Below are 25,275 nucleotides of genomic sequence, written 5' to 3'. Positions count from 1 at the left end.
TCTATCTATATACAGGGTTTTCTTTTTTCTTAATCCCTTCACCTTCTATCATACAGTCTCCCAACCTCCCTCCCCTCTGACAGCTGTCAGTCTGTTCCATGTGTCCATGACTCTGTTTCTATTCTGTTTGTCAGTTTAATTTGTTCATTAGATTCCATGTGTGAGACCATATGGTATTTGTCTGTATCTGACTGGCTTATTTCACTTAGTATAATGCTCTCCAGGTCCATCCATGCTGTTGCAAAGGGTAAGATCTCCTTCTTTTTTATGGCCATGTTGTATTCCATTGTGCAAATGTACCACCAATTTTCTATCCACTTATCTACTGATGAGCACTTAGGATGTTTCCATATCTTGGCTATTGGAAATAATGCTGCAATGAAAATAGGGGTGCATATGCTCTTTCAAATTAGTGTTTTGGGGTTCTTAGGATATACTCCAAGAAGTGAGATCACTGGGTCAAAAGGCAGTTCCATTTTTAATTTTTTGAGGAAACAGTCTACTGTTTTCCATAGTGGTTGTACCAATCTGCATTTCTACCAACAGTGCACAAGGGAAACCAAGACATTTAAAAATAATAATATAGACCTGTGGTGGCGCAGTGGATAGAGTGTCAACCTGGAACGCTGGGGTTGCCGGTTAAAAATAATAATATTGATATAGCTCCAAATAATAAAATACTTGGATGTAAATCTAACAAAACATGTCTAACATATGTATGCTGATACCTACAAAATGTTGATGAAAGAAATTGAAGAATGTATATCACTATAACTTAGAAAAAAAAAGAAATCAAAGAAGACAAAATAATTAGAAAGATATGCTGTGTTCATGGATTAGAAGACTCAAAATAGTAAAGGTGCCAATTCTTTCCAAATTATTAACAGATTTAAAGCAATTCTAAATAAAATTGCAGCAGGATTTTTGTAGATATAGTCAAGCTGATTCTAAAATTTATATGAAATGCGAAAGGAACAATTTTGAAAAGAACAAATAAAAAAATCACACTACCTAATTATAAGGTTAACTTATAGTGATAGAAATAAGATCAGTGGTTTCCTGGAGATGAGGAAAGGCATATATTATAGAAAGACCACTGGGAAAAGGATTACAAAGGTATACAGGGAAAGTCTTGGAGTAGTGGATAGATTCATTATTTTGAGTGTGCTGTTGGTTTCTTTTCTTTTTCTTTCAAGTGAGAGGCAGGGAGGCAGAGAGACAGACTGCTGCATGCACTCCGACTGGGATCCACCTAGCAACCCCTGTGTGGGGCTGATGCTCTGCCCACCTGGGGCCACTGCTCCATTGCTCAGCAACCGAACTATTTTAGTACCTGAGGCAAGACCATGGAGCCGTCATCAGCACCTGGGGCCAACACGCTCATTCGAGCCATGGCTGCAGGAAGGGACGAGATATCTATCTATCTATCTATCTATCTATCTATCTATCTATCTATCTATCTATCTAGACAGAGGGAGAGAGAAGGGAAGGGGGAGGGGTGGAGAAGCAGATAGTTGCTTCTCTTGTGTGTCCTGACTGGTAATCAAACCCAGGACTTTACACACCAGACCAATGCTCTACCACTGAGCCAACCAGCCAGGGCCTGGCTTCCTTTTTTTCCCTTTTTCTTTTTTGTATTTTTCTGAAGTGAGAAGTAGGAAGGCAGAGAGACAGACTCCCTCACGTGCCCGACCAGGATCCACCCGGATGCCCACTAGGGGGCGATGCTCTGCCCATCTGGAGTGTTGTTCTGTTTCAACCAGAGCCATTTTAGCGCCTGAGGTGGAGGCCATGGAGCCATCCTCAGTACCTCGGCCAACTTTGCTCCAATGGAGCCTTGGCTGTGGGAGGGGAAGAGAGAGACAGAGAAAAAGGAGAGGGGGAAGGGTGGAGAAGCAGATGGGTACTTCTCCTGTGTGCCCTGGCCAGGAATCAAACCTGGGACTTCCACGCATCAGGCCAATGCTCTACCATTGAGCAAACTGGCCAGGGCCTGGTTTCTTAATATATATATGTTTATATATTTTTTATGTATGTGTCTGTGTGTGTGTGTGTAAAACTTATCAAATTGTATACTTTAGCTATGTTCAAATAGGCGTAGGTCAATTATAACTCAATTAAGCTATTTTAAAAAATATTCTTTTCAAAGTGATATATTACTTTCACATCTACTAGGTGGCAGTTGGAACCACAGATTTTGCCAAAATGTTTAATTCATATTCTCTAGTAATATTTTAGTTTAGTGAAATAATACATAGGAAGAGTAATATGAAGGTAGGTTACCATTGCAGCACATTTTATAAGATTATGATGAAAATAAAAGGAACATAATTATAATAAGTTTTTACCAGATTACTATTAATTAATCTGTTTGAAATTTTAGGCATAGTACATATGGAATGCAGAATAAAGAACAGATACAGTCTGTTCCCCTTGTCCACTAGAAATTTGCAAAGAATTAAGAGACTGGTTAACAGTTGAACAATTATTGACACTTCTATATAACCTTTGCAGAAGGCCTTATTGCAGGGGTCCCCAAACTATGGCCCACGGGCCACATGTGGCCCCCTGAGGCCATTTATCCGGTCCCCACCGCACTTCCGGAAGGGGCACCTCTTTCATTGGTGGTCATTGGCAGCATCGCTCACGTACAGTACTACTTCCGGTGACGCGGGATGCACGTGTCACGGCTCCGGAAGCGTGTCATATCACTTGTTACGGCTATCAGTGACAAATATGGAACCGGACATTGACCATCTCATTAGCCAAAAGCAGGCCCATAGTTCCCATTGAAATACTGGTCAGTTTGTTGATTTAAATTTACTTGTTCTATAAAAACGAGACTAAGAGACATGGACAAGAGTGTGGTGGTTACCAGGGGTGGGGGGAGGGAGGACATGGGAGGGAGGGAGGGAGAGAGTTAGGGGGAGGGGGAGGGGCACAGAGAACTAGATAGAGGGTGGCGGAGGACAATCTGACTTTGGGCGGGGGGTATGCAACATAATTTAATGACAAAATAACCTAGACATGTTTTCTTTGAATATATGTACCCTGATTTATTAATGTCATCCCATTACTATTAATAAAAATTTAATTAAAAAAAATAAATTTACTTGTTCTTTATTTTAAATATTGTATTTGTTCCCGTTTTGTTTTTTTACTTTAAAATAAGATATGTGCATAGGGATTTGTTCATAGTTTTTTTAATAGTCCGGCCCTCCAACGGTCTGAGGGACAGTGAATTGGCCCCCTGTGTAAAAAGTTTGGGGACCCCTGCCTTATTGTATATGATCAAACCCACCTGCCACCTCTTGTTAAAAACCTCTATACTTTAAAAATAGTAAATAAAACTTAATTGTTATAATATCATTGCTTCATTTTTTTAGTAACTAGACTGAAATTTCAGCTCCCGAATTTTCTAGTTGTCTTCAAAGTTTCCTCCAGTAGGAAAGAAGGCCTGTTACTTATCCTATATAAGGATAGGGAGGAATTCCCTTGACCCCCAGGCCAGTTATCTGTTAGAAGAGAGAGAGAGAGAAACTGTGATAAAAAGTAATTCACAAGTATTCTTCAAAAGCATTTTTATGATTTATATTATACATTCAGCCACCTATTATTCTTGTTTTATTACCTATCATAAAAAGGAACTACTTGATAAGGTATTTATGATCTAACCTAATTGTTCACACAGATAATAATCTAACTAGAAACCATTTACAACTAACTTGGATTTAAAATAAAACTGATTTTATTTCTATCATTTTCCCAGTAGTTAAGAAAGGGATTTGACCCAAATAATTTCTATATTTCTTTTCAGCTTGAAAGGTCTATAATTTTTATCAGTGTTTATTTTGTTGTAAGAAAGTTAAGAACCTGAAAATATTCTTGTGACATCAAAACAATCAACTAATTTCATAAACATGTTTCAAATATGGTTTTCCAAGCCCATTCTACTGTTATATAGAATTTCAGGCCTGACCAGGCGGTGGCGCAGTGGATAGAGCGTCGGACTAGGATGTGGAGGACCCAGGTTCGAGACCCCAAGGTCGCCAGCTTGAGCATGGGCTCATCTGGCTTCAGAAAAAAAAATAAGCTCACCAGCTTGGACCCAAGATCGCTGGCTCCAGCAAGGAGTTACTCAGTCTGCTGAAGGCCTCCGGTCAAGGCACATGTGAGAAAGCAATCAATGAACAACTAAGGTGTCGCAACGAAAAACTGATGATTGATGTTTCTCATCTCTCTCCATTCCTGTCTGTCTGTCCCTGTCTATCCCTCTCTCTGACTCTCTCTCTGTCCCTATTAAAATAAATAAATAGAAAATTAAAATTTAAAAAAACCAGATACTTTAAAAAATATCTTAAAAAAAAATTTCAGCAACACTACTGAAGTAAAAAGTATATATATGTATAAATATTTAAGAACTATACAAAAAACTTTAAGAATATTGTCCTGGACTTCAGATAACTTTCAGTCTAAAAAATCTAAACAAAATGTTTTTAAGTCTAACATGAACAGCTTAAAATGCTATATGGAATGATGTTTTGAAAGTATGAAAAAGCACTGCTCACTTGATCACTTAACTGAGGTTCCCGCACCTCGCCCTTTAAAGAAAAGAAATAGCCAAATCACCTTGAAAATTCCACCAGCTTGAGGTTGCCGTGAAAGATCCTCAGGGCCCAATCCATCCCGGGCAGAGGTCACGTACATTTCAGAGTAATCCTTCCCTCCGAAGCAGCATGAGGTTGTTTTATCAACAGGCAACTTTACAGTTTGGAGTCTTTTCCCTAGATCATCAAATATTTTATTTAAAGTCTGCTTCTAGCAAATTTCCAACCTGTGAAAGCATTCAAGATCCCTTGTAGAGTAACAGAGAAGTCTAAAGAAGATGGTGGAGCCTGATCAGGAGGTAGCACAGTGGATAGAGCGTCAGACTGGGATGCGGAGGACCCAGGTTCAAAACCCCAAGGTCACTGGCTTCAGTGTGGGCTCACCAGCTTGAGCGTGGGGTCACTGGCTTGAGCGTGGGATCATAGACATGACCTAGTGGTCGCTGGCTTGAAGCCTAAGGTCACTGGCTTGAACCCAAGGTCGCTGGCCTGAGCAAGAGGCCACTCGCTCTGCTATAGCCCCTTGGTCAAGGCACATATGAGAAAGCAATCAGTGAAAACTAAGGAGCCACAACAAAGAACTGATGCTTCTCATCTCTTTCCCTTCCTCTGTGTCTGTCCCTCTCTCTCTCTCTGTAAAAAAAAAAAAAAAAAAAAAAAAAAGATGGTAGAGGTCAGACTTCAACCATGTATTTAACCTACCTTCCCTGACAATTTATTTTGAGGAAAAACAAACAAACAAAAAAACCAAAACAACAACAAAACTTACCTGTACAGAAAAAGAAGTTCTGACTAAAAATTTGGGGCTATATCTTTGCTTTTATTTCTAAAATCATCCAACTGAGACCTTTGAGTATATTGCTGTCTAACTTGATTAGTAGTGAAGTTTCTTCAGTCCCTAGTATCTGGTGTTTTTTAGACATGACAGAGATTTTCCATTGTGCTGCGGACCTACCTGTCTCAGTGTCTAAACGAATCACTCTTCCTCCATTGTAACAGGCCACCCAGAGCTTCCCCTCAGCATCAATACACATTCCATCTGGGACTTGTTCTTCTTTCTCCAGCCTGTAAACACTTCTGCGGTTGGCTATGGTTTAAACACACACACACACACACACCAAAACAACAGGCGACTCAATAATAAGCATCAAATAATGAGTAATCAAGCTGATTATAAATACTGACCACTTCTGTTTATCCAGGGTCTGGTGTATGGGCACCAAAAGTAGGATGGTTCAGAAGGATTCCTAACTCTAAATCATGTCCAGAAATGTGGGTGGGCACCTTTCAACAAAAGAGTTTTTGCCACATAATTTGGGGTGGATTTATTCCTTTTAGCTTGGGTACAGACATGTCTGATCTAAGTTTTCAGAGGAGGAGTAAAAAAAGAAAGCAGAATTCTTAATAAAACACTAATGGATCTTTTCGAGGCTGATGTGAACTGAAGCTCTGCATGCCTACCTCACATATACTTCAGTTTGTCGTTAGACCTTTGCTGTGTTACTTACAAAAATGCCTACTTTGGCCCTGGCCGGTTGGCTCAGTGGTAGAGTGTCGGCCGGGCGTGCAGGAGTCCCGGGTTCGATTCCCGGCCAGGGCACACAGGAGAAGCGCCCATCTGCTTCTCCACCCCTCCCCCTCTCCTTCATCTCTGTCTCTCTCTTCCCCTCCCACAACCGAGGCTCCATTGGAGCAAAGTTGGCCCGGGAGCTGAGGATGGCTTCATGGCCTTTGCCTCAGGCGCTGGAATGGTCCTGGTTGCAACAGAGCAACGCCCAGATGGGCAGAGCATCGCCCCCTGGTGGGCATGCCGGGTGGATCCCGGTCGGGTGCATGCGGGGAGTCTGTCTGACTGCCTCTCCATTTCCAACTTCAGAAAAATACCAAAAAAAAAACAAAAAAAAAAACAAAACAAAACAAAACAAAAAAACTTTGATTAAATCCAAAAACTAGAAGGTAACTTAATGGTTCCATGTGACCAATTCATGCACAAAAATTAGTAAAATGTATAAGTTCTGTTTCTGCCTGACTGAATGCTCCATAATCACTTTATCAAGACTAAATATTAGAAAAGTTTATTTCTGAAAGGAGGGGTATTCTGAAACCAACTAGATGGCCTTAAAGGGGGGGGGGGATCAGTATATAAAAAACAAACCTCAAAATCCAAAGGAACTTTACACTACAAAATGCAGGTTGTAATAAAATTGAGGTAGAATGGAAAAAATGTTAAAACCATGTATAAGTAAAATGGGTAAAAACAGTCATTAAAAAAGCACTACATATTTCAAAGCAAAACATCTGTATTAGAACATTTTACCTTTGATTAAATCTATACAAGAGTCTTGTGATTTCTTTCAAGTTATTTTAATTATTGGTTTTGCTCCTGTGGTTTGGCACCTTTCTTGAAACAGTTTCAAGTACTCACTTCTAAATGCTTCTCAATAATTCCTTCCCTCCCAATTTCCAACTATGGCTCATTTAGCGCTCACTGACTTGAACAATCTATAACTACAGATTTTTTTTAACTTTTCCATTTTGAAAGGTTGTTAATTTGTCTCTGAGTACTTGCCTATAGTTAACTAAAGTACGAATAAGAAATATCAACCCCAAACTTTTAATTTCTTATTCTTTTACCCCATTCTATTGTATATCATTTGCTTTTAGGCACATCTTCATAGAGCAGGATACATTGTTACAGTGAGCCTCTTTCTAGTGATGGTGAAAAGGAAGAGGATTAAAGCTCTATCCATATTATGACAACTGTGGCCACATTTAGTTATGTTAGGAGCCAAGGCTTCACTAGCATCATAGTCAAGTCTGTGTAATCACTACCATACTGGGCTAATAACATTGGACAGCTCTCTGTTTGACAAATTAAAGACCTTTTCACATGGGTAAAGGGACAAGCAGCTTACTAATGACATACATGTGAAAAAAATATGAGCAGTATTAAAAAAATTATGAAAAAGTACATACAGATCTGTCCTGTCTGCAGGTCATAGTCAAAGGCATCCACGGAGTAGGACAGGCTGTCTATGTAATAGAAGATTTTGTGGTCCAGTGACCAATCCAAACCATTGGAGATGTCCACTTGGTCAAAGTACTTTTCCACGTGGTGGTCAGGAAAGAGGGAGTACAGGGCCCCCTGGTGCCGCTCCAGCACTGCTGGGGCTACTTCCTCAGCCATGGTGCCTACAAAACCAAAGACCAATGAACTCAGCCCCCAGAATATCTTGCCTATGCGACACCATCTTTTCTCACCAGGGTTCTTTTCCATGATTAAATCAAGGGATTTATACAATCTCAATCTGGGTCCTATATTATTACAAAATGGCAACGACCTTACTTATAATGCAAATCAAAACTACACAGGTTCTAGTTGCAGATAAGGAGTACATCTGCACCAATCTCATTTTCTGGCACTGAACACAGCTACACAACCTGGACAAAAATGTGTGGCATAGCGATTTGGGAATTCTGGGAAGCAAGTATCAGGGAGCACAGGGAAGAATGTCGGAATTTGAAGTATCACCTAGTTGGTGGCGAGTTCTTCATTTTATTCTCTAGTATGTCACAGCCTGAACTTCGTACAGCCTGAAACTTGGAAGTGAACACAGGGAGTCCTCGGGTTACAACAATCTTGACATATGACATTTCCAGCTTACGATGCTCCCTCCCATAAAAACTTTTAAAAATTGAGACATGAGTGTTTCGGCTCAATCTGGAGGTGGAGGCTGAGGACGTCACAGAGCTACTGGCATCACATGGAGAGGAGCTGTCTGCTGAGGACCTCACTCAGCTGGAGAAGCAGCTGATTGAAGAGGAAGAGATAGAAACCCCAGAACCCAAGAGATTTACAACCAAGGGTTTGGCAGAAGGTTTTTCGATGGTAGAGGATGGGTTGGCAAAATTTCAGGCTGAGGACTCCAGTGATGACAGATTCAGTAAGGTCTACAGAGCTGTTATGGATGCCTTGCAATGCTACTGGCAGATTTTGGAAGAGAAGTTATCAACCTTCCAGACAAGACTGGAACAATTCTTTAAGAAGGAAGACAGAGGGGCCCTGGCCGGTTGGCTCAGTGGTAGAGCGTTGGCTGGGCGTGCAGGAGTCCCAGGTTCAATTTCCAGCCAGGGCACACAGGAGAAGCGCCCATCTGCTTCTCCACCCCTCCCCCTCTCCTTCCTCTCTCTCTTCCCCTCCCACAGCCAAGGCTCCATTGGAGCAAAGGTGGCCTGGGCGCTGAGGATGGCTCTGTGGCCTCTGCCTCAGGTGCTAGAATGGCTCTGAATGCAACAGAGTGATGCCCCAGAGGGGCAGAGCATTGCCCCCTGGTGGGCATGCTGGGTGGATCCTTGTCGGGTGCATGCAGGAGTCAGTTTGACTGCCTCCCCATTTCCAGCTTCGGAAAAATGCAAAAAAGAAAAAAAAAAAGGAAGGAAGAGAGGCCTGCCACAGGTCCTGTACCCTCTGCTGCTTCTCAAGATGAAACACCTGTAGTACAGGCAGAATCATCTCCAGTGTCTCGTGCATGTTCCTTGGCAATCCTGATTCACCTGACCCAGTATCTCCAGCACCTTCTGCAGGTTCTCCTGCCTCTCCAGCTTCCCCCTCCCAATAGGTCACCCTCTCTCACCTTGTAATGTCTTCCAGTGTGCAAGCCAACCACAGGAATAAAGGTAAGGAATTTTTTTTACATTCATTTTTTTTGTCATTTTTTCTGTTATTACAGTACAGTGTATGGTACAGTATATTTATGTCCTTTTCCTTTTTCTGTGACTTAGCTGTGTTTTTATGTTCTCGATTATGATTTTACAACTGTGTTAGGATAGGTAAGTGACTTAGGTAGGGTGTATTTCAACTTACACCAAAAATAGGGGTACTTCACTGTCATAGGAACAGAACTGTGTTGTAACCCGTGGACCCCCTGTACTGTGGTGCAGGCAGACAGAGATCCAAGAGAAACCCTCTGGATCTGGATCTAGGAGCAGAAAAGGAAACTCCTGAGGTTCAGAGAGAGTAGAACAAATCGCCTTGGTTATTTTCCACTCCCTTTTCTTTATTCTTTCATGCACTGGTCCCCAGGCAATTTTGCAGCAAGGGTAAAAACAGCAGAGAGTGTCAAACAACAGGAAACTACAGGAATCAAAACTCTGAGGGAAGAGGACATTCCTCTCTATTTGGTGAAACTACAGCTCTAAAAGGGCAGAGCCAAACACTATTGCTTTCATGTTCTCTCTCTCCCTCTTTCCTGGAGGCAGCACAATCACAGAAATGGGTGTTTTCTGGCTGGAGTAATGAAAGGAAAGCTCCAGCAAATCAGAAAGTATCTGGGGATAGTAAAGAGGGATGTTGCATAGGAATGTAACCCCACAAAACAGTCCGTGACCTTCTGGGATGGTACATCTTCTATTTGTCCATGCATAGATCTGATTCTAATTAGCATACCAAAGACTTCTAATGGTGCTGTGAATAGAACTCTTTCTACATCTCAGGCTGACCACGAGTGGCATGCATGTGGGATAAATGTTAATGAGACCTAAGAGAAAGCAGGTTGGAATTTGTGGTCTGAACCTAAACATACAGATTTCTTGCTAAAACAAATATTATATATGAACATTTACCATAAGATTAAACAAGACTCAGGGCCTCATAACATAATAGTCAAAATGTTCAGGATATCATCCAACATTACTTGGCAACACAAAGAAGCATGAAAATCTCAACTCATATAGGAGAAGAAGCAACAGATACAGAAAACAGAATGTCACAGATGTTGCAATTATTTGACAAAGATTAAAGCAGCTCTTATGATCAATTTATAAACAGTCTTAAAACAAAATGCAAAATAAAAAATATCATCAAAGATATAGAAAGAGCCTGACCAGGAGGTAGCGCAGTGGATGGAGCATTGGGCTGGGACGTGGAGGACCCAGGTTCAAGACTCTGAGGTCTCCAGCTTGAGCGCAGTTTCATCTGGTTTGAGCAAGGCTCACAAGCTTGAGCCCTAGGTCACTGGCTCGAGCAAGGGGTCACTCGGTCTGCAGTAGTTCCCTGGCTAAGGCATATGTGAGAAAGCAATCAATGAACAACTAAGGAGCTACAATGAAGAATTGATGCTTCTCATGTCTCTCCCTTCCTGTCTGTCTGTCCCTATCTGTCCCTCTCTCTGACTCTCTCTGTCTTTGTCACAAAAAAAGAAAAAAAAAAGACATATAAAGATATAAAGGAAAATCAAAGGAAAATTTCAGAACTAAAAAATAAATAACTGAACTAAAGCATTTCACTAGATGGACCCAATAGCAGAAAAGAGATGAAAGAGGCAAAAGAGTCAGTGTACCTGATGATAGATCAACAGAAATTATCTAATCTGAACAACAGAGATAATAAAGATAAAAAAGTGAACAGAGACTTAAGGACCTATGACACAACAACAACAGGGCTAATATATGTGTTACTGGATTCCTAGAGAAAAGGAGAAAAAATACAGGGCCAAAAAATATTTGAAGAGGCTCTGGCTTATTGGCTCAGTGGTAGAGTGTTGGCTCAGTGTGTGGAAGTCCCAGGTTTGATTCCTGGTCGAGGCACACAGGAGAAGCACCTACCTGCTTCTCCACCCCTCTGCCTCTCACTCCTCTCTCTCGTCATCTCTTTCTCTTCTCTCGTCCTGCAGCCAAGGCTCAATTAGCGCGAGTTGGCCCTAGGCACTGATGATGGCTCCATGGCCTCTGCCTCAGGCACTAAAAAATGGCTCCAGTTGTAACCGAGCAAGGGCCCTAGATGGGCAGGGCATCGCCCCCTAGTGAGCTTGATGGGTGATCCCAGTCAAGGCGTATGCAGAGGTCTCTCTGTGCCTCCCCTCCTCTCACTAAAAAAAAAAGTGTGTGTGTGTGTGTGTGTGTGTATGTGTGTGTATGAAATGATGGCTTGGAAATCCTCAAGTTTGGCAAAAAGCACAAAACTATAGATCCAAGAAGCTGAGCAAACCCAAAATAACCTATACAAACCCAAAGAAACCTATACCCAGATACATCATAATTAAATTTCTGAAAACTGAAGTCAAATAGAAATCCTTGAGATCAATGAAAGAAAAATGACATATTAAATATAAAGGAACAATGATTTCAATGGCAATACATTTTTCACAAGAAACCATGGAGGTCAGAAGAAAGCGACACATTTTTAATTTGCTGAAAAAAATGTCAAACTAAAATTCTATATTCAGTGGAAATATACTTTAAGAATGACGGTGAGCCTGACTAGGTGGTGGTGCAGTGGATAAAGCATCAGCCTGGGATACTGAGAACCCAGATTTGAAACCCTGAGGTCACTGGGTTGAGTATAGGCTCATTCACTTGAGCACAGGGTTGCTGGCTTGAGCATGGGACCATAGACATGACCCCATGGTTAATGGCTTGAGCCCAAAGGTTGCTGGCTTGAAGCCCAAGGTTACTGGCTTGAGCAAGGGATCACTGCCTCAGCTGGAGCCCCTCAGCCAAGGCATATATGAGAAAGAAATCAATGAGCAACTAAGGTACCTCAACTATGAGTTGATGCTTCTCACCTCTCTCACTTCCTGTCAGTCCCTGTCTCTCTCTCTCTCTCTCTCTCTCTCTCTCAAAATAAATAAATAAATAAAGAATTAAGGTGAGACCAACTGGTGGTGGTGCAGCGGATAAAGTATTGTGGAACACTGAGGTTGCCAGTTCCAAACCTCGAGGTCACTTACTTTGGATGTGGGCTCATCAGCATGTGTTTGCTGGCTTGAGCAGGGGATTGTCCCCATGATCTCAAAGCTCGCCAGCTTGAGCCCAAAGGTCACTGGCATGAAAAAGGCCAAGGTCACTGGCTTCAGCAAGGGGACACTGGTTTGGCCCTTATCAAGGCATATATGAGAAGCAAGCAGTCAATGCACAACTAAAGTGAAAGCAACTATGAGTTGATGCTTCTCCCCCCCTTCCTTTCTCTCTCAAAAATAAAATAAAATAAATTTAAAATAAAGAATAAGGGTGAGCCCTGGCTGGATAGCTCAGTTGGTTAGAGCACCATCCTGACATGTCAAGGTTGCAGGTTTGAGCCCAGTCAGGGCACACAAGGAGCAACCAATGAGTGCATGAATAGGTGGAGCAACAAATCGATGTTTCTCTCTCTCTCTTTTCCCCTTCTTTTCTCTCTAGAATAATAATAAAAAAAAGAATGAGGGTTGAAATAAAGACATTCTCATATAAAGTAAAACTAAGAGAATTCATAGCCAGTAGGCCTGCTCTAAAAGAATTGCTAAAGGAAGTTCTTCAGACAGAAGGGAAATGATACCAAAAGGAAGCATGGAACATAAGAAAAGAAAGAAGAGCAATAGAAACAGTAAATATATGAGTAACTATAGTAGATTACTCTTCTCTTCAGTTCTTTAAAATATTTCTGATTGTTGAAAGCAAAAACTACATTTTTCTGATGGAATTTTCCATGTATGTATAAAAGACAACTATATTTAGCATAAAGAGGTGATTACCAACCTGAAGTGGTAAAATATTAATTCTAGATAGACTAAAAAGTTAACTAATATTTTGCAATCTCTTCAGCAACCCTTAAAAAAGTATACAAAGAAATATAGTGAAAAATCACAATAAATAAATAAAAATTGGATTCTAAAAAGTGTTCAAATAACCCAAAGAAGGCAGAAAAGGGGAAACAGAGGAACAAAAAATACAGAGGAAAAAGAAAACTAATAATAAAATGGTAGATCTAAGTTAAAGCACATCCAAATTATATTAAATGTAAATAATGTAAATACATTAATTAAGATAATAGAGACTCTCAGAAGGAACATTAAAAAAAATCCAACTATATGTGGTTTCTTTTTTGTTTTTGGGACAGAGACACAGAGAGAGACAGAGAAAGGGAAAGATAAGAACAGACAGGGAGAGAGATGACAAGCATCAATTCTTCATTTCAGCTCCTTAGTTTTTCATTGATTGCTATCTCATATGTGCCTTGATGGGGGTGTGGGGCTACAGCAGAGCGAGTGACCCCTTGCTCAAGCCAGCGACCTTGGACTCAAGCTGGAGACCTTGGACTTCAAGCCAGCGACCATGGAGTCATGTCTATGGTCCTGCACTCAAGCCGGCAACCTCAGGGTTTTTTTGGGGTTTTTTTGTTTTTTTTTTTTGCATTTTTCTGAAGCTGGAAACAGGGAGAGACAGTCAGACAGACTCCCGCTTGCGCCCGACCAGAATCCACCCGGCACACCCACCATGGGGCGACGCTCTGCCCACCAGGGGGCGATGTTCTGCCCATCCTAGGCATCGCCATGTTGCGACCAGAGCCACTCTAGTGCCTGAGGCAGAGGCCACAGAGCCATCCCCAGCGCCCGGGCCATCTTTGCTCCAATGGAGCCTTGGCTGCGGGAGGGGAAGAGAGAGACAAAGAGGAAGGCGCGGCGGAGGGGTGGAGAAGCAAATGGGCGCTTCTCTTGTGTGCCCTGGCCGGGAATCGAACCCGGGTCCTCCGCACACTAGGCCGACGCTCTACTGCTGAGCCAACCGGCCAGGGCTACCTCAGGGTTTTAAATCTGGGTCAGCTCCATCACAGTCCAATGCTCTATCCACTGTGCCACCGCCTGGTCAGGCCAACGCTCTATCCACTGCACCACCGCCTGGTCAAGCCAACTATATGTTACTTATAAGAAACTCATTTGAAATATAACGATATAGGTAGCTTAAAGATAAAAGGATGGCCTGACCAGGCAGTGGCGCAGTGGATAGAGTGTTGGACTGGGATGCGGAGGACCCAGGTTCGAGACCCCGAGGTCGCTAGCTTGAGTGCGGGCTCATCTGGTTTGAGCAAAAAAGCTCACCAGCTTGAGCCCAAGGTCGCTGGCTCCAGCAAGGGTTTACTCGGTCAGCTGTAGCCCCACGGTCAAGGCACATATGAGAAAGCAATCAATGAACAACTAAGGTGTCAAAACGAAAAACTGATGATTGATGCTTCTCATCTCTCTCCATTCCTGTCTGTCTGTCCCTATCTATCCCTCTCTTTGACTCTCTCTCTGTCTCTGAAACCCCCCCCAAAAAAAACCCAAAAGATAAAAGGATGGAAAAAGATATACCATGCAAATGCTAATCAAAAGGAAACTGCAGAAGCTATGTTAATATCAGAAAGGCTATGCTAAACTAACATCAGACAAAATATACTTACAGCAAAGAAAATTACCAGAGATCAATAGGAGTACTACATATTGAAAGGTCACTAGGAGACATAGTAATCCTAAATGTGTATGTGTTTAACAACAGAGCTTGAAATACACAAAGGGAAAGTCAGAACTGAAAGGAGAAATTGACAAATCTATAATAATAGTTGATGTCAGCATCCCTCTCTCAGTAATAGATATAAGTAGATAGAGAATCAGCAAAGAAATAGAGGAACAGCCCTGGCCAGATGGCTGAGTTGGTTAGAGCAGTGGTCCCCAACCTTTTTTGGGACATGGACTGGTTTAATGTCAGAAAATATTTTCACGGACTGGCCTTTAGGGTGGGATGGATAAATGTATCACATGACCAAGACAAGCGTCAAGAGTAAGTCTTAGATCAGGGGTCCCCAAACTACGGCCCGCGGGCCACATGCGGCCCCCTTAGGCCATTTATCGGGCCCCCACCGCACTTCCGGAAGGGGTACCTCTTTCATTGGTGGTCCCATTGAAATATTCCCATTGAAATATTGGTCAGTTTGTTGATTTAAATTTACTTGTTCTTTATTTTAAATATTGTATTTGTTCCCGTTTTGTTTTTTTACTTTAAAATAAGATATGTGCAGTGTGCATAGGAATTTGTTCAGTTTTTTTTATAGTCCAGCCCTCCAACGGTCTGAGGGACAGTGAACTGGCCCCCTGTGTAAAAAGTTTGGGGACCCCTGTCTTAGGTGAATGTAACACAGGGAATCTGGTCATTAAAAAAAAAAATAAAACATTGTTCAGACTTAAATATAAATAAAACGGAAATAATGTAAGTTATTTATTCTTTCTCTGCGGACCAGTACCAAATGGCCCACGGACCAGTACTGGTCCGTGGCCCGGGGTTTGGGGACCACTGGGTTAGAGCATTTTTCTAAAGCACAGAGGTTGAGGGTTCGATCTTGGATCAGGACACATACAGGAACAAATGAATGTTCCTGTCTCTCTCTCTTCATTCCCCTCTCACTAAAATCAATAAATTAAAAAAAAAAAGAAATGAACTGAAAGCATCAACCAACTGGGTCTAAGGACATTTGGAGGACACGCCACTCAACAACAGCAGAATACACATTCTTCTCAAGTGCGCATAGGATATTCACTCAGACTTGAGTGCGATCTGAGTAGACAGAGCAGAATTTGACTCTAAGGAAGAAAATGGAAAGCTCATTTGCTTTACCAAGTTTCATCTGAAAGAAGAGTGAGTTAGAGGAAAATGTACTAAACCCGGGAAGCCTGAATGGCAAGCAAGATGTGGTATATTTTCCCTGCTGGAGAGAAAGGTGCTTGCATGGCAGTTTCCTGCTTTAGGGAAGTTGGGTTTGTTTCATTAGTATTCCTTCCCTTTATCTGCCTCACAGAAAGAGATGCCTGGAACATGAAATGTGAACCTCCTGCTTCTCGGAAAGGCTCTTAGTGAGAAAGAATAACCTGGGCCTTGGTTTATGCACCAGTTCGGCAGAACCGATACCTAATTTTTGGTTGAGTTCAGCGAACCGATTGTTAAAATGGCCCTTAATCAGGGTTCTCTCTAAGGTGGGCGCCTAAGCAGCCGCCCAATGTGGAAATCACAAATTTACATTCTTTACTCTTTTTTAACATTCATCTGCGCAACAGCGTATTCTAAGTGCCTATAGTAATGATCATTCCGTCCATAGGTGAAAAAAATTTGATGGAACTATGCTTGTAATATATATTTATTCATTTCTTAAAACTCATTATACCTTTGATGTAATATGACATTTTAATTAGACTATTAGTCTAATTGGCCTACCTCTAAAGGAATGGGATCCTACTCCTACAGTGAAAAGATGGTTAAGGATAAATCACACAGATGATACTCTGATAAAAGCGAAGAAAATTGCAAATGAGGACGCCAATCAAAAAGCAATATGGAAATATCTTAAATAAAAGTTTTATTGTCTTTTCTTTGTCAAGTATTATTTAATATCTTTATTAATATTTTAAAACTCTTTCTTATAATCTAGTTTTGTGTACCTCTTTTATTGTTCTTATTTACGTATTAAATACATGAAATAATAAACTACCTTTTGGCATATTGGGTTTTTTTTATACTTAAAAACAGTCACTAGGGCAGAGAACCAGTTGTTAAATTATTTGAATCCCACCACTGAGTATATCAGATAAAATATTGTACCATGTTAAACTTTTTCAAGTTGGTAAATGTGCTGTGGTCATATAACAATGTCATTATATATATATTTTTTAAGCTGGAAATGGGGAGAGACAGACTCCCGCATGCACCCGACCGGGATCCACCCGGCACGCCCACCAGGGGCGAAGCTCTGCCCACCAGGGGGTGATGCTCTCCCCTCCGGGGCGTCGCTCGGCCGCGACCAGAGCCACTCTAGCGCCTGGGGCAGAGGCCAAGGAGCCATCCCGGGCCACCTTTGTTCCAATGGAGCCTTGGCTGCGGGAGGGGATGAGAGAGACAGAGAGGAAGGAGGGGGTGTGTGGAGAAGCAAATGGGCGCTTCTCCTATGTGCCCTGGCCGGAATCGAACCCAGGTCCCCTGCACGCCAGGCCGACGCTCTACCACTGAGCCAACCGGCCAGGGCCACAATATCATTTTTTGACCTGTGGTGGCACAGTGGATAAAGTGTCGACCTAGAACACTGAGGTCACCGGTTCAAAACCCTGGGCTTGCCTGGTCAAGGCACATATGGGAGTTGATGCGTCCTGCTCCTCCCCACTTTCTCTCTCTCTCTCTCTCTCTCTTCTCTCTATAAAAATGAATAAATAGAAAAAAAAATACATATTAGCCTGACCTGTGGTGGCACAGTGGATAAGGCATGGGCCTTAGCACACTGAGGTTGCTGGTTCAAGGCCCTGCCTTACCTGGTCAAGGCACATACCACACCAGTTGATGCCTTCCTCTCCTCTGCCTTTCTCTCTCCCCTCTCAAAAATCAATAAATAAAATCTTTTAAAAAAAAAGAATGTCATTTTTTCTTGGGAAAATCACACTCAAGTATTTTAGTCATAAAGGCACATAATATATGCAATTTACTTTCAAATGATTCTGGAGAAAAATTTACAAATGTAGAGAGAGCAAATGGAACAACATGTTAACAATAGGTGAATTCAGGTAAAGAGTGTACAGGTGTTTGCATGAAACTTACGTTTTACTGTAAATTTGAAATGATTTCTAATTTAAGCATCAACATCAAAACTTCTGTATTTAAAAAGTTACTTAAACCACAAAACTACCATACAAATTTTAGTCTTTGTAAGAGACAGAAGCTTAAAGAAATATCTATGAAATTTTACTAATGAAATTTTTTTTAGTGATACAAATTACTCAAATAATAATAAAAAAAAACCCAAACTCATTACATATAACACTTTCATTACTAAGCAGGGAGACTTCTGTAATTGATAGGTTTTCTCCCAAGCTCAGTAACTAGGTGCTAAAGATAAACCATACCAGCAAAGTATCTCCCAGCAGGATCCACTTTCCCGTCATTGAATCGATTGTTTTTTTTGTCTTTATCTACTGTGGCCAGGACAATGGCTGACTGATCTTCCCAGTTCAAAGCACAGAACTTTGTTCCAATTGTGGCGACATACCCTCCTGACTGGTGGAGGGCCACAGAGCTGACTGGGGCATCTGCGGAAGCAAAAGCAACAGTCAGGATGCTTCAAACAGCTGAGCGGCAGAGCAGCACAGTGACAGACTATCATGCCACCTAGCGTCTCTAGGAGGAATGCACCTCTTTTGATAACGGGAGTGCTCTTTTCCTTCTGTTGAATAGTGAAGGCTACATAACCGAGTATGTCTGTTGATAATAAATTCCATGTGCTGTTCTTGACAGCAGGGACAGAAAGATGAACGAAACCCAACACTACTGGAATCTCCCAGTCTATCAGAGAAGTCACCACACATGGGGGCAGACATTACATCAAGTTCAGAGGAGGGCCCTGGCTGGTAGGCTCAGTGGCAGAGCATTGGCCCAGCATATAGATATCCCAGGTTCAATTCCCGGTCAGGGCACACAGGAGAAGCAACCATTTGCTTCTTCATCCCTCCGCTCCCCATTTATCTTTCTCTCTCTTCCCCTCCCACAGTCATGGCTCAATTGGTTTGAGTGCATCCACTTGAGTGCTGAGGATGGCTCCATGGAACCTCCGTCTCAGGTGCTAAAAATAACTCCATTGTAAGCATGGCCCCAGATGGGCAGAGCGTTGGCCCAAGATGGGGTTGCCGAATGGATCCCAGTTGGGACACATGCAGAAGTCTGTCTTTATCTCCCCTTCTCTCACTTGGAAAAGGAAAAATAAATAAATAAAGAGTTGAAAAGAAGTTCAGAGGAGGGGTTTGTAATGGGGGTGAGGAGCGCCAGAGCAGCTGTCACAGAACAAGAGATGCTCAATTTCCATGATCTCCAGGAAGTTCAGAGACAAACTCTGTTTAGTTCCAGAAACTAGGGTTTGTTTGTTTTTTTTAATTTTATTTTTTTTACAGAGACAGAGAGAGAGTCAGAGAGAGGGATAGACAGGGACAGACAGACAGAAATGGAGAGATGAGAAGCATCAATCATTAGTTTTTCATTGGGTATTGCGACACCTTAGTTGTTCATTGATTGCTCTCTCCTATGTGCCTTGACTGTGGGCCTTCAGCAGACCGAGTAACCCGTTGCTCGAGCCTGCGACCTTGGGTCCAAGCTGGTGAGCTTCTGCTTAAACCAGATGAGCCCGTGCTCAAACTGGCGACCTCGAGGTCTCGAACCTGGGTCCTCAGCATCCCAGTCCAACGCTCTTTCCACTGCGCCACTGCCTGGTCAGGCCAGAAACTAGGTTTTATGACATCTTTCTTTCTCTCCAATACTGGACTGTCTTAAATTTTTTTTTCCGTATTGATTGAGAGAGAGAGGGGAAAGAGAGAGAGAGAAAGAGAAGCATTAACTCATATTTTCACTTAGTTGTGTACTCATAGACAATGCTCTATCCACTGAGCCATGCTGCCAGGGCCAGGACTGTCTTTTTTAAAGGGCCCTATTTAATTAAGAATTAAATAAAAAATGAAAATTTATTTACATTAAATATTTAATTTTATTAATTAAATAGTTAACTTGATTAAAACATTTCATTGGAATGTAATTTAAATTTAATTAAAATTTGTTTAATTAAAAATTGTTTCTCACCTGACTAGGTGGTGGCGCAGTGGATAGAGTGTCGGACTGGGATATGGAGGACCCAGGTTTGAGATCCCAAGGCTCACCAGCTTGAGCTCAAAGTCACTGGCTCGAGCAAGGAGTCACTCCATCTGCTGTAGCCCCCCGGTCAAGGCACATATGAGAAATCAATCAATGAACAACTAAGGAGCCGCAACAAAGAATTGATGTTTCTTATCTCTCACTGTTCCTGTCTGTCTGTCCCTATCTGTCCCTCTCTCTGACTCTCTCTGTCTCTGCCACACACAAAAAAATTATTTTTCAAACCCTTTTTGGAAGTAGGCAAAATAAAAGCAATAAACAGATAGAAATGTGGACGCAATGATAAAACAGTCAACATGTTGCCTGACCTGTGGTGATGCAGTGGATAAAGCATCCATCTGTAGTGTTGAGGTTGCCGGTTTGAAACCCTGGCTTGCCCACTCAAGATACATATGAAAAGGCAATCAATGAACAACTATGATGCAGAAACTATGAGTTGATGCTTATCTCTCTCTCTTCTTGTCTGTCTGACTCTATCTATCCCCCTACCCCACTAAAAATAAAACAAAACAAAACAAAATAGCCACATCTTCATTATATTACTCTATTTTATATTTTAAAATTTTAGGTTTTCTGGGTTTAATATTTTTACATGTATAAGGAATCTCTTTCTCCCTCTCTCTCTCTCTCTCATTTTTTTTTTTTTTTTAGTGAGAGGAGTAGAGATAGAGACAGACTCCTGCTTGCACCCAGACTAGGATTCACCTGGCAACCCCCATCTGGAGCTGATGCTCGAATCACCTGAGCTATCTTCAGTGCCTAGGACTGTTGCTCAAACCAACTGAGCTACTGCCTGCAAGAGGGGAAGAAAGAGAGAAGGGGGAAAGGGAAGGGAAGAGAACAGATGGTTACTTCTCATGTGTTCCCTGATCATGATCGAATCCAGGATGTCTGCACACTGGGCCGATCTTCTATTCACTGAGCAAACTGGTCAGGGCCAGGAATCATTTTCAAAGTGGAGAGGTTGATTATCATGGTGAATAGTCATAAATAATAAGTCCTATTTAGTCCAAGGCGTTGGGTGCACTGGGAGCAGCTCTCAGCTAACAGCCCTGCTCAGAACTTGATCTGAGCCACTGAGGGTCCCAGGGAATGTGCAGGACACTATTAGGCAGGTCACATTCTCATCAGGCTTCCCAGCCTGTGGCTTGAGACTTCTGTTAGCTTTCCAAGCTGTTACTGACACCACAAGCCCTTTCCATGGTTTGGAGAGGGGTTTGCAGATTAGGGTAGGAATATATTGCTAATGTGTGCATATTGGGAAAGAAAGACTAGGAAACAGTATGGGCCCCTCCCCCCCTTTGACCTCAGCAGTTACAGTCACCTTGCTTCCAGCCATAGTCATATCCCTGAGTGAATTAAAAAAAAAACACAAAACTGTTTCCTCTCATTAAAATAAAAAAAAAAGTTTGAGGTCCCCAGATTCAGGTTGAGAGAGAATGATACCAGTGCTACATAAATGCCTGGTATCTCTTCTGGGAAAAACAATAGTGAAAACTCTTGTTGTGAGTCGGGGGTGCAGAGAGAGAGAGAGATCAGCAGACAAAATGTCAGTGAACTAGCAAAGGACCACCGCTCGCTCAGGCAAATGGTGCCGAGTTCACACTGTGTCCTATTTTTATTCACAAGATTTCAAAAAGCTTGTTTACTTAGAAATTGGCATAGCATCAAGCATAACCTTTACTTAAAGATACATGGAATACATCTGCATGATAGCTTAATAACAATACAATATCAAAGGCATTAACTGCTATTGCTTCTATGGTTTCCACAACATTCCTTTCTTTTATCTCAAGGAATAGCCTTGAAGGGAGTGGTAAAATCTTATGAGAATGTTTTACTGAGAAGAGAGTCTAGCAACCGCTTTCGGTAACATAGACTTGTTTCAGTGACTTGCCTTCGAATCACAAAACAATTCTGTTGGCAAAACATTCTTTTCTTGTTGGCTGTGTTCCCATCCAAGGTCATGCAATGGATTATTCCACTACAGAAAACAAAAAACTTCTTTCTTTATGACTAATCAGTCAAGCCCATCCTCTTGGGCCATAGAATATCATAAACCCCTCCTCTGAAAATCACAGCCATAAATAGAATCACACTCAACAGCACTGGAAATTCTGTTGTGAATTCTATTTTGTAGAGTGAATAGAGATAGTCTTGGTTGATGCTTTATAAGTCCAAAAGCTTTTCTTTTCACAAAGAAGGGATATATCTATTATATATTTTTCAATTAAGCCCTTGGTCTGACCCAAGATAGATAAGTCTCCAGATTTTTCTTTCTTTCTCTCTTTCTCTCTTTCTCTCTTTCTCTTTCTTTCTTTCTTTCTTTCTTTCTTTCTTTCTTTCTTTCTTTCCTTCTTTCTTTCTTTTTTCTCTCTGTTGTTCTTTCCCTCTCTCAACCTCTGTTGTTCATTGATTGCATTCTCATATGTGCCTTGACTGGGAGCTACAGCAGAGTGAGTGACCCCTTGCTCAAGTCAGCGACCTTGGGATCAAACCAGTGACTTTCGGCTCAAGTCAGATGGGTCATGTCTGTGATCCCATGCTCAAGCCAGCAACCTGGTGCTCAAGCCGGTGAGCCCATGCTCAAGCTGGCGACCTCAGGGTTTCGAACCTGGGTCCTCTGCATCCCAGTCCAACACTATCCACTGTGCCACTGCCTGGTCAGGCTTTCAATGCTGTTATCTGAAGGTATTAAGGAAAGATCCTACACTGCCTCATTCTTTTAAATATTTTATTTATTCATTCTTAGAGAGAGAGAGAGAGAGAGAGAGAGAGAGAAGGGGGGAAGGAGCAGCAAGCAGCAACTCCCATATGTGCCTTGACCAGGCAAGCCCAGGGTTTCAAACTGGTGACCTCAGCATCCAGGTCGATGCTTTATCTACAGTACCTCATTATTAGAACAAAATGGGTAATGCTGACCCTCAACCACACAGGAAGAGGAAAGTGCTGGCCATCCCGAATTTACTCCTGGGTCATAGTGGGAGGATGCAGACTGCATGATAAGCAAAAGTTTTAAAGCATATTCAGCATGCTTTACCAAGAAGGTCATGGGGGATGGCACCCTAGGTCACTGCCCCTCCCCAGGGAAAAGATGGCTGGCTGGGTGGATCTGAGCCCGGCCTTTATCCTTACCCACGGTCACTTGATGAACTTGCTTGCTGAGTGAATCCCACTTGCAAACCTTTTTTGCAGGAATATCAACAAAGAGCAGAGAGTTGGATGCTTCCTCCCACACTGGAGACTCACTGCATCGGCAGTTCTCAGGTAGGACACACTCAATCTTAATGGAAGACATTGTCATGGGGAAGATCTACTGAAGGTGACAGAGACAAAATGAAATGTAATCTTATGGAACAAATTCAGCACAACATCTGGCTAGAGACCTTGGTAAGCTCCCAATACAGATCAAGGTGTTTCTATTAGCACTAGAACGACTGGGCACACTTTCCTCAAATCAGAACAAAATATGCAGTGTGGAAGGTGGCGATGTGTCTGAAAAAGAACAAAGAGCTGATAGGTGACAGCATGGGACATCTACTGTCAACTCAACAGGGCTTTTTTCCAAGCCATATTTTAAAAGAGAGAGAGAGAGAGAGAAACATTCCGACATCCACACCTTGGCACTGGGTGACTCTCAGAGAGCCAGTTGCTTGGGGGAGGCAAGGCTGCTCTTATGAGAGCACCCCAGCCCCTAAGGTGGCTCAGGGGGCAGCCAGCTCCATCACTGGTGGCCCCTCTGGGAGTCTGCAGGTCACCTCTTGCTGTCCTCCTCATATGTTGATACTGATTCACTTTCCTGATCGCAAAAAGCCAGAGCCTTCTCATTTTGCATTATTTTGAGCTGCATTTAAAAATGTATGTTTATCAGCGATAATATGCTGAATTAGAACTAATATCCATTTTCAAATTCAGACAATGGAAAGGGTGGGAAAAAAAGAACATTGTCTGGGTACCCTTGTAGCCCAGGAAGGCACAGTGCCAGTTTGGCAAGAAGTCTTGAACTCTGTGGGCAGGAATATTCTCTGCCGGACTTCAGGTTGGAGATTTTGACCAACAAACAGGGAGAAAAACAACAACAACAAAAATGCCAGAAAACTAAAACCATTACTTAAGAAACCCATGTGAGAGAGGAGAAACAGGCACATTTCAAGAGTCTTCTTTCCCAAAATATGCTCTTCATCCTTCTCCCTTGTATCTATCTGCTTTGAAGTAAGTGGTCCCACACATGGATGGGCAAATTAATGATAGGGGGGAAACAAAAAATACCTTTCGTTTAATATTTCCTTCAACAGACTGCATTTAAAAAAAAAGAAATACAAGCTCCAATCGGCCTCAGACACCAACTGCCGGCGTCACAGCACTTTTCATGACTTAAAAACTAGCATAGGCTCCAAAGGCCTTCATGCTATCAGTCTGAGATAAAGCCCAAGATTGCACACGGGCCTTTCGCAAGAGAGACTTTTAACCCCACACTTGCTAGTCGTGCAAGCCAGGGGCTGGCAAATATTTCCCTTCTGCCCAGGCTCAGGAGATGGGCCCAACCAGGGGGTCTTGATTGAAAATGGGTGGCCCGGTGAGACGGGTGGGGGTTGCGGGGAGCGGGAATGCAGCGACACCTGGGTACACCTGTGCTGGCGAAGGGCCGCCGGCGCTATCTGGTAGTGCCGCCGAGGCCTCAGGTGACAGCGAGGCCCTGGGACGCTGAAGGTCGAGCCCACCTGGTGCTAGGCGCAGGTCTCCGAGTAGGCGGTGAGCAGTCGGCGTCCTTCCTGCTGTCCTAGTCCGAAGATCAGACCAAGCGGGTTTGAACTTTCTTCTCTAGCGAGGGGGCGGAGAGGTCAGGCTCGTGATTTCTGGGTGGCTCAAAGGTGGAGCGGGAGGGGGCGTAGGCGGGGTTGATGGAGAAGCACCGCGATTGAAGGGCGTGGTATGTAGAGGATGGGATTTGCAAGTCCCAACGCTGCCCTCCTCCGTGGAGTCTGGCAGAATCTGCAGAGCTAGGGTGCGGCGGAGGCTTGGAGCCCAGTGAACCTAAGCTTTGGAGTTTGGAGGGATAGCTAAAGTTTCTCTCTCAGACAAAAAGTTGTTAAAATGCCTAACAGAGAGATTGGGTGGAGGGTCAGATCAAACAGGTTAATAAGGAAAGGACAAAGTAAAACACATCCTCTCTTCTCAGTGAAGAAGACTGATGGCTGGAGGCCAACTCTTA

At 42.6% G+C, this 25,275-nt stretch overlaps 1 protein-coding gene across 2 annotated transcripts; it reads right to left on the bottom strand.

The window, feature by feature from the left end:
* Positions 1 to 2,986: 2,986 nt before the first annotated feature.
* On the bottom strand, positions 2,987 to 24,922 carry RGN (regucalcin). 2 transcript variants are annotated; one of them, XM_066249520.1, is made up of 7 exons: positions 24,785 to 24,922; positions 23,199 to 23,376; positions 18,275 to 18,457; positions 7,584 to 7,799; positions 5,563 to 5,694; positions 4,630 to 4,784; positions 2,987 to 3,515 (listed from the first exon to the last, which is right to left on the bottom strand). In XM_066249520.1, exons 2-7 carry the CDS (start codon positions 23,365 to 23,367, stop codon positions 3,465 to 3,467), a joined length of 906 nt encoding a protein of 301 aa, XP_066105617.1. In that variant the 5' UTR covers positions 23,368 to 23,376; positions 24,785 to 24,922; the 3' UTR covers positions 2,987 to 3,464. The 2 variants fall into 2 exon arrangements, with proteins under 2 accessions (XP_066105617.1, XP_066105616.1); XM_066249519.1 differs by having other exon boundaries at positions 2,988 to 3,515; positions 23,199 to 23,379.
* Positions 24,923 to 25,275: the final 353 nt, after the last annotated feature.

Source organism: Saccopteryx bilineata, chromosome X (genome assembly GCF_036850765.1).
Source record: "Saccopteryx bilineata isolate mSacBil1 chromosome X, mSacBil1_pri_phased_curated, whole genome shotgun sequence".
In the NCBI taxonomy this organism is placed as follows: Eukaryota; Metazoa; Chordata; class Mammalia; order Chiroptera; family Emballonuridae; genus Saccopteryx; species Saccopteryx bilineata.
Note: the sequence above shows the minus strand (reverse complement) of the source record. Positions and strands in the feature narration are given on the sequence as shown.

Coding starts and splice junctions, on each gene's coding strand:
- RGN (XM_066249520.1), bottom strand. CDS start 23,367: ATGACAATGTCTTCCATTAAGATTGAGTGTGTCCTACCTGAGAACTGC. Junction 5,695..7,583: donor CCTGCAGACAGGACAGATCT/GTATGTACTTTT, acceptor TTTAAACCATAG/CCAACCGCAGAAGTGTTTAC. Junction 4,785..5,562: donor TCGTTTAGACACTGAGACAG/GTAGGTCCGCAG, acceptor TTGATGATCTAG/GGAAAAGACTCCAAACTGTA.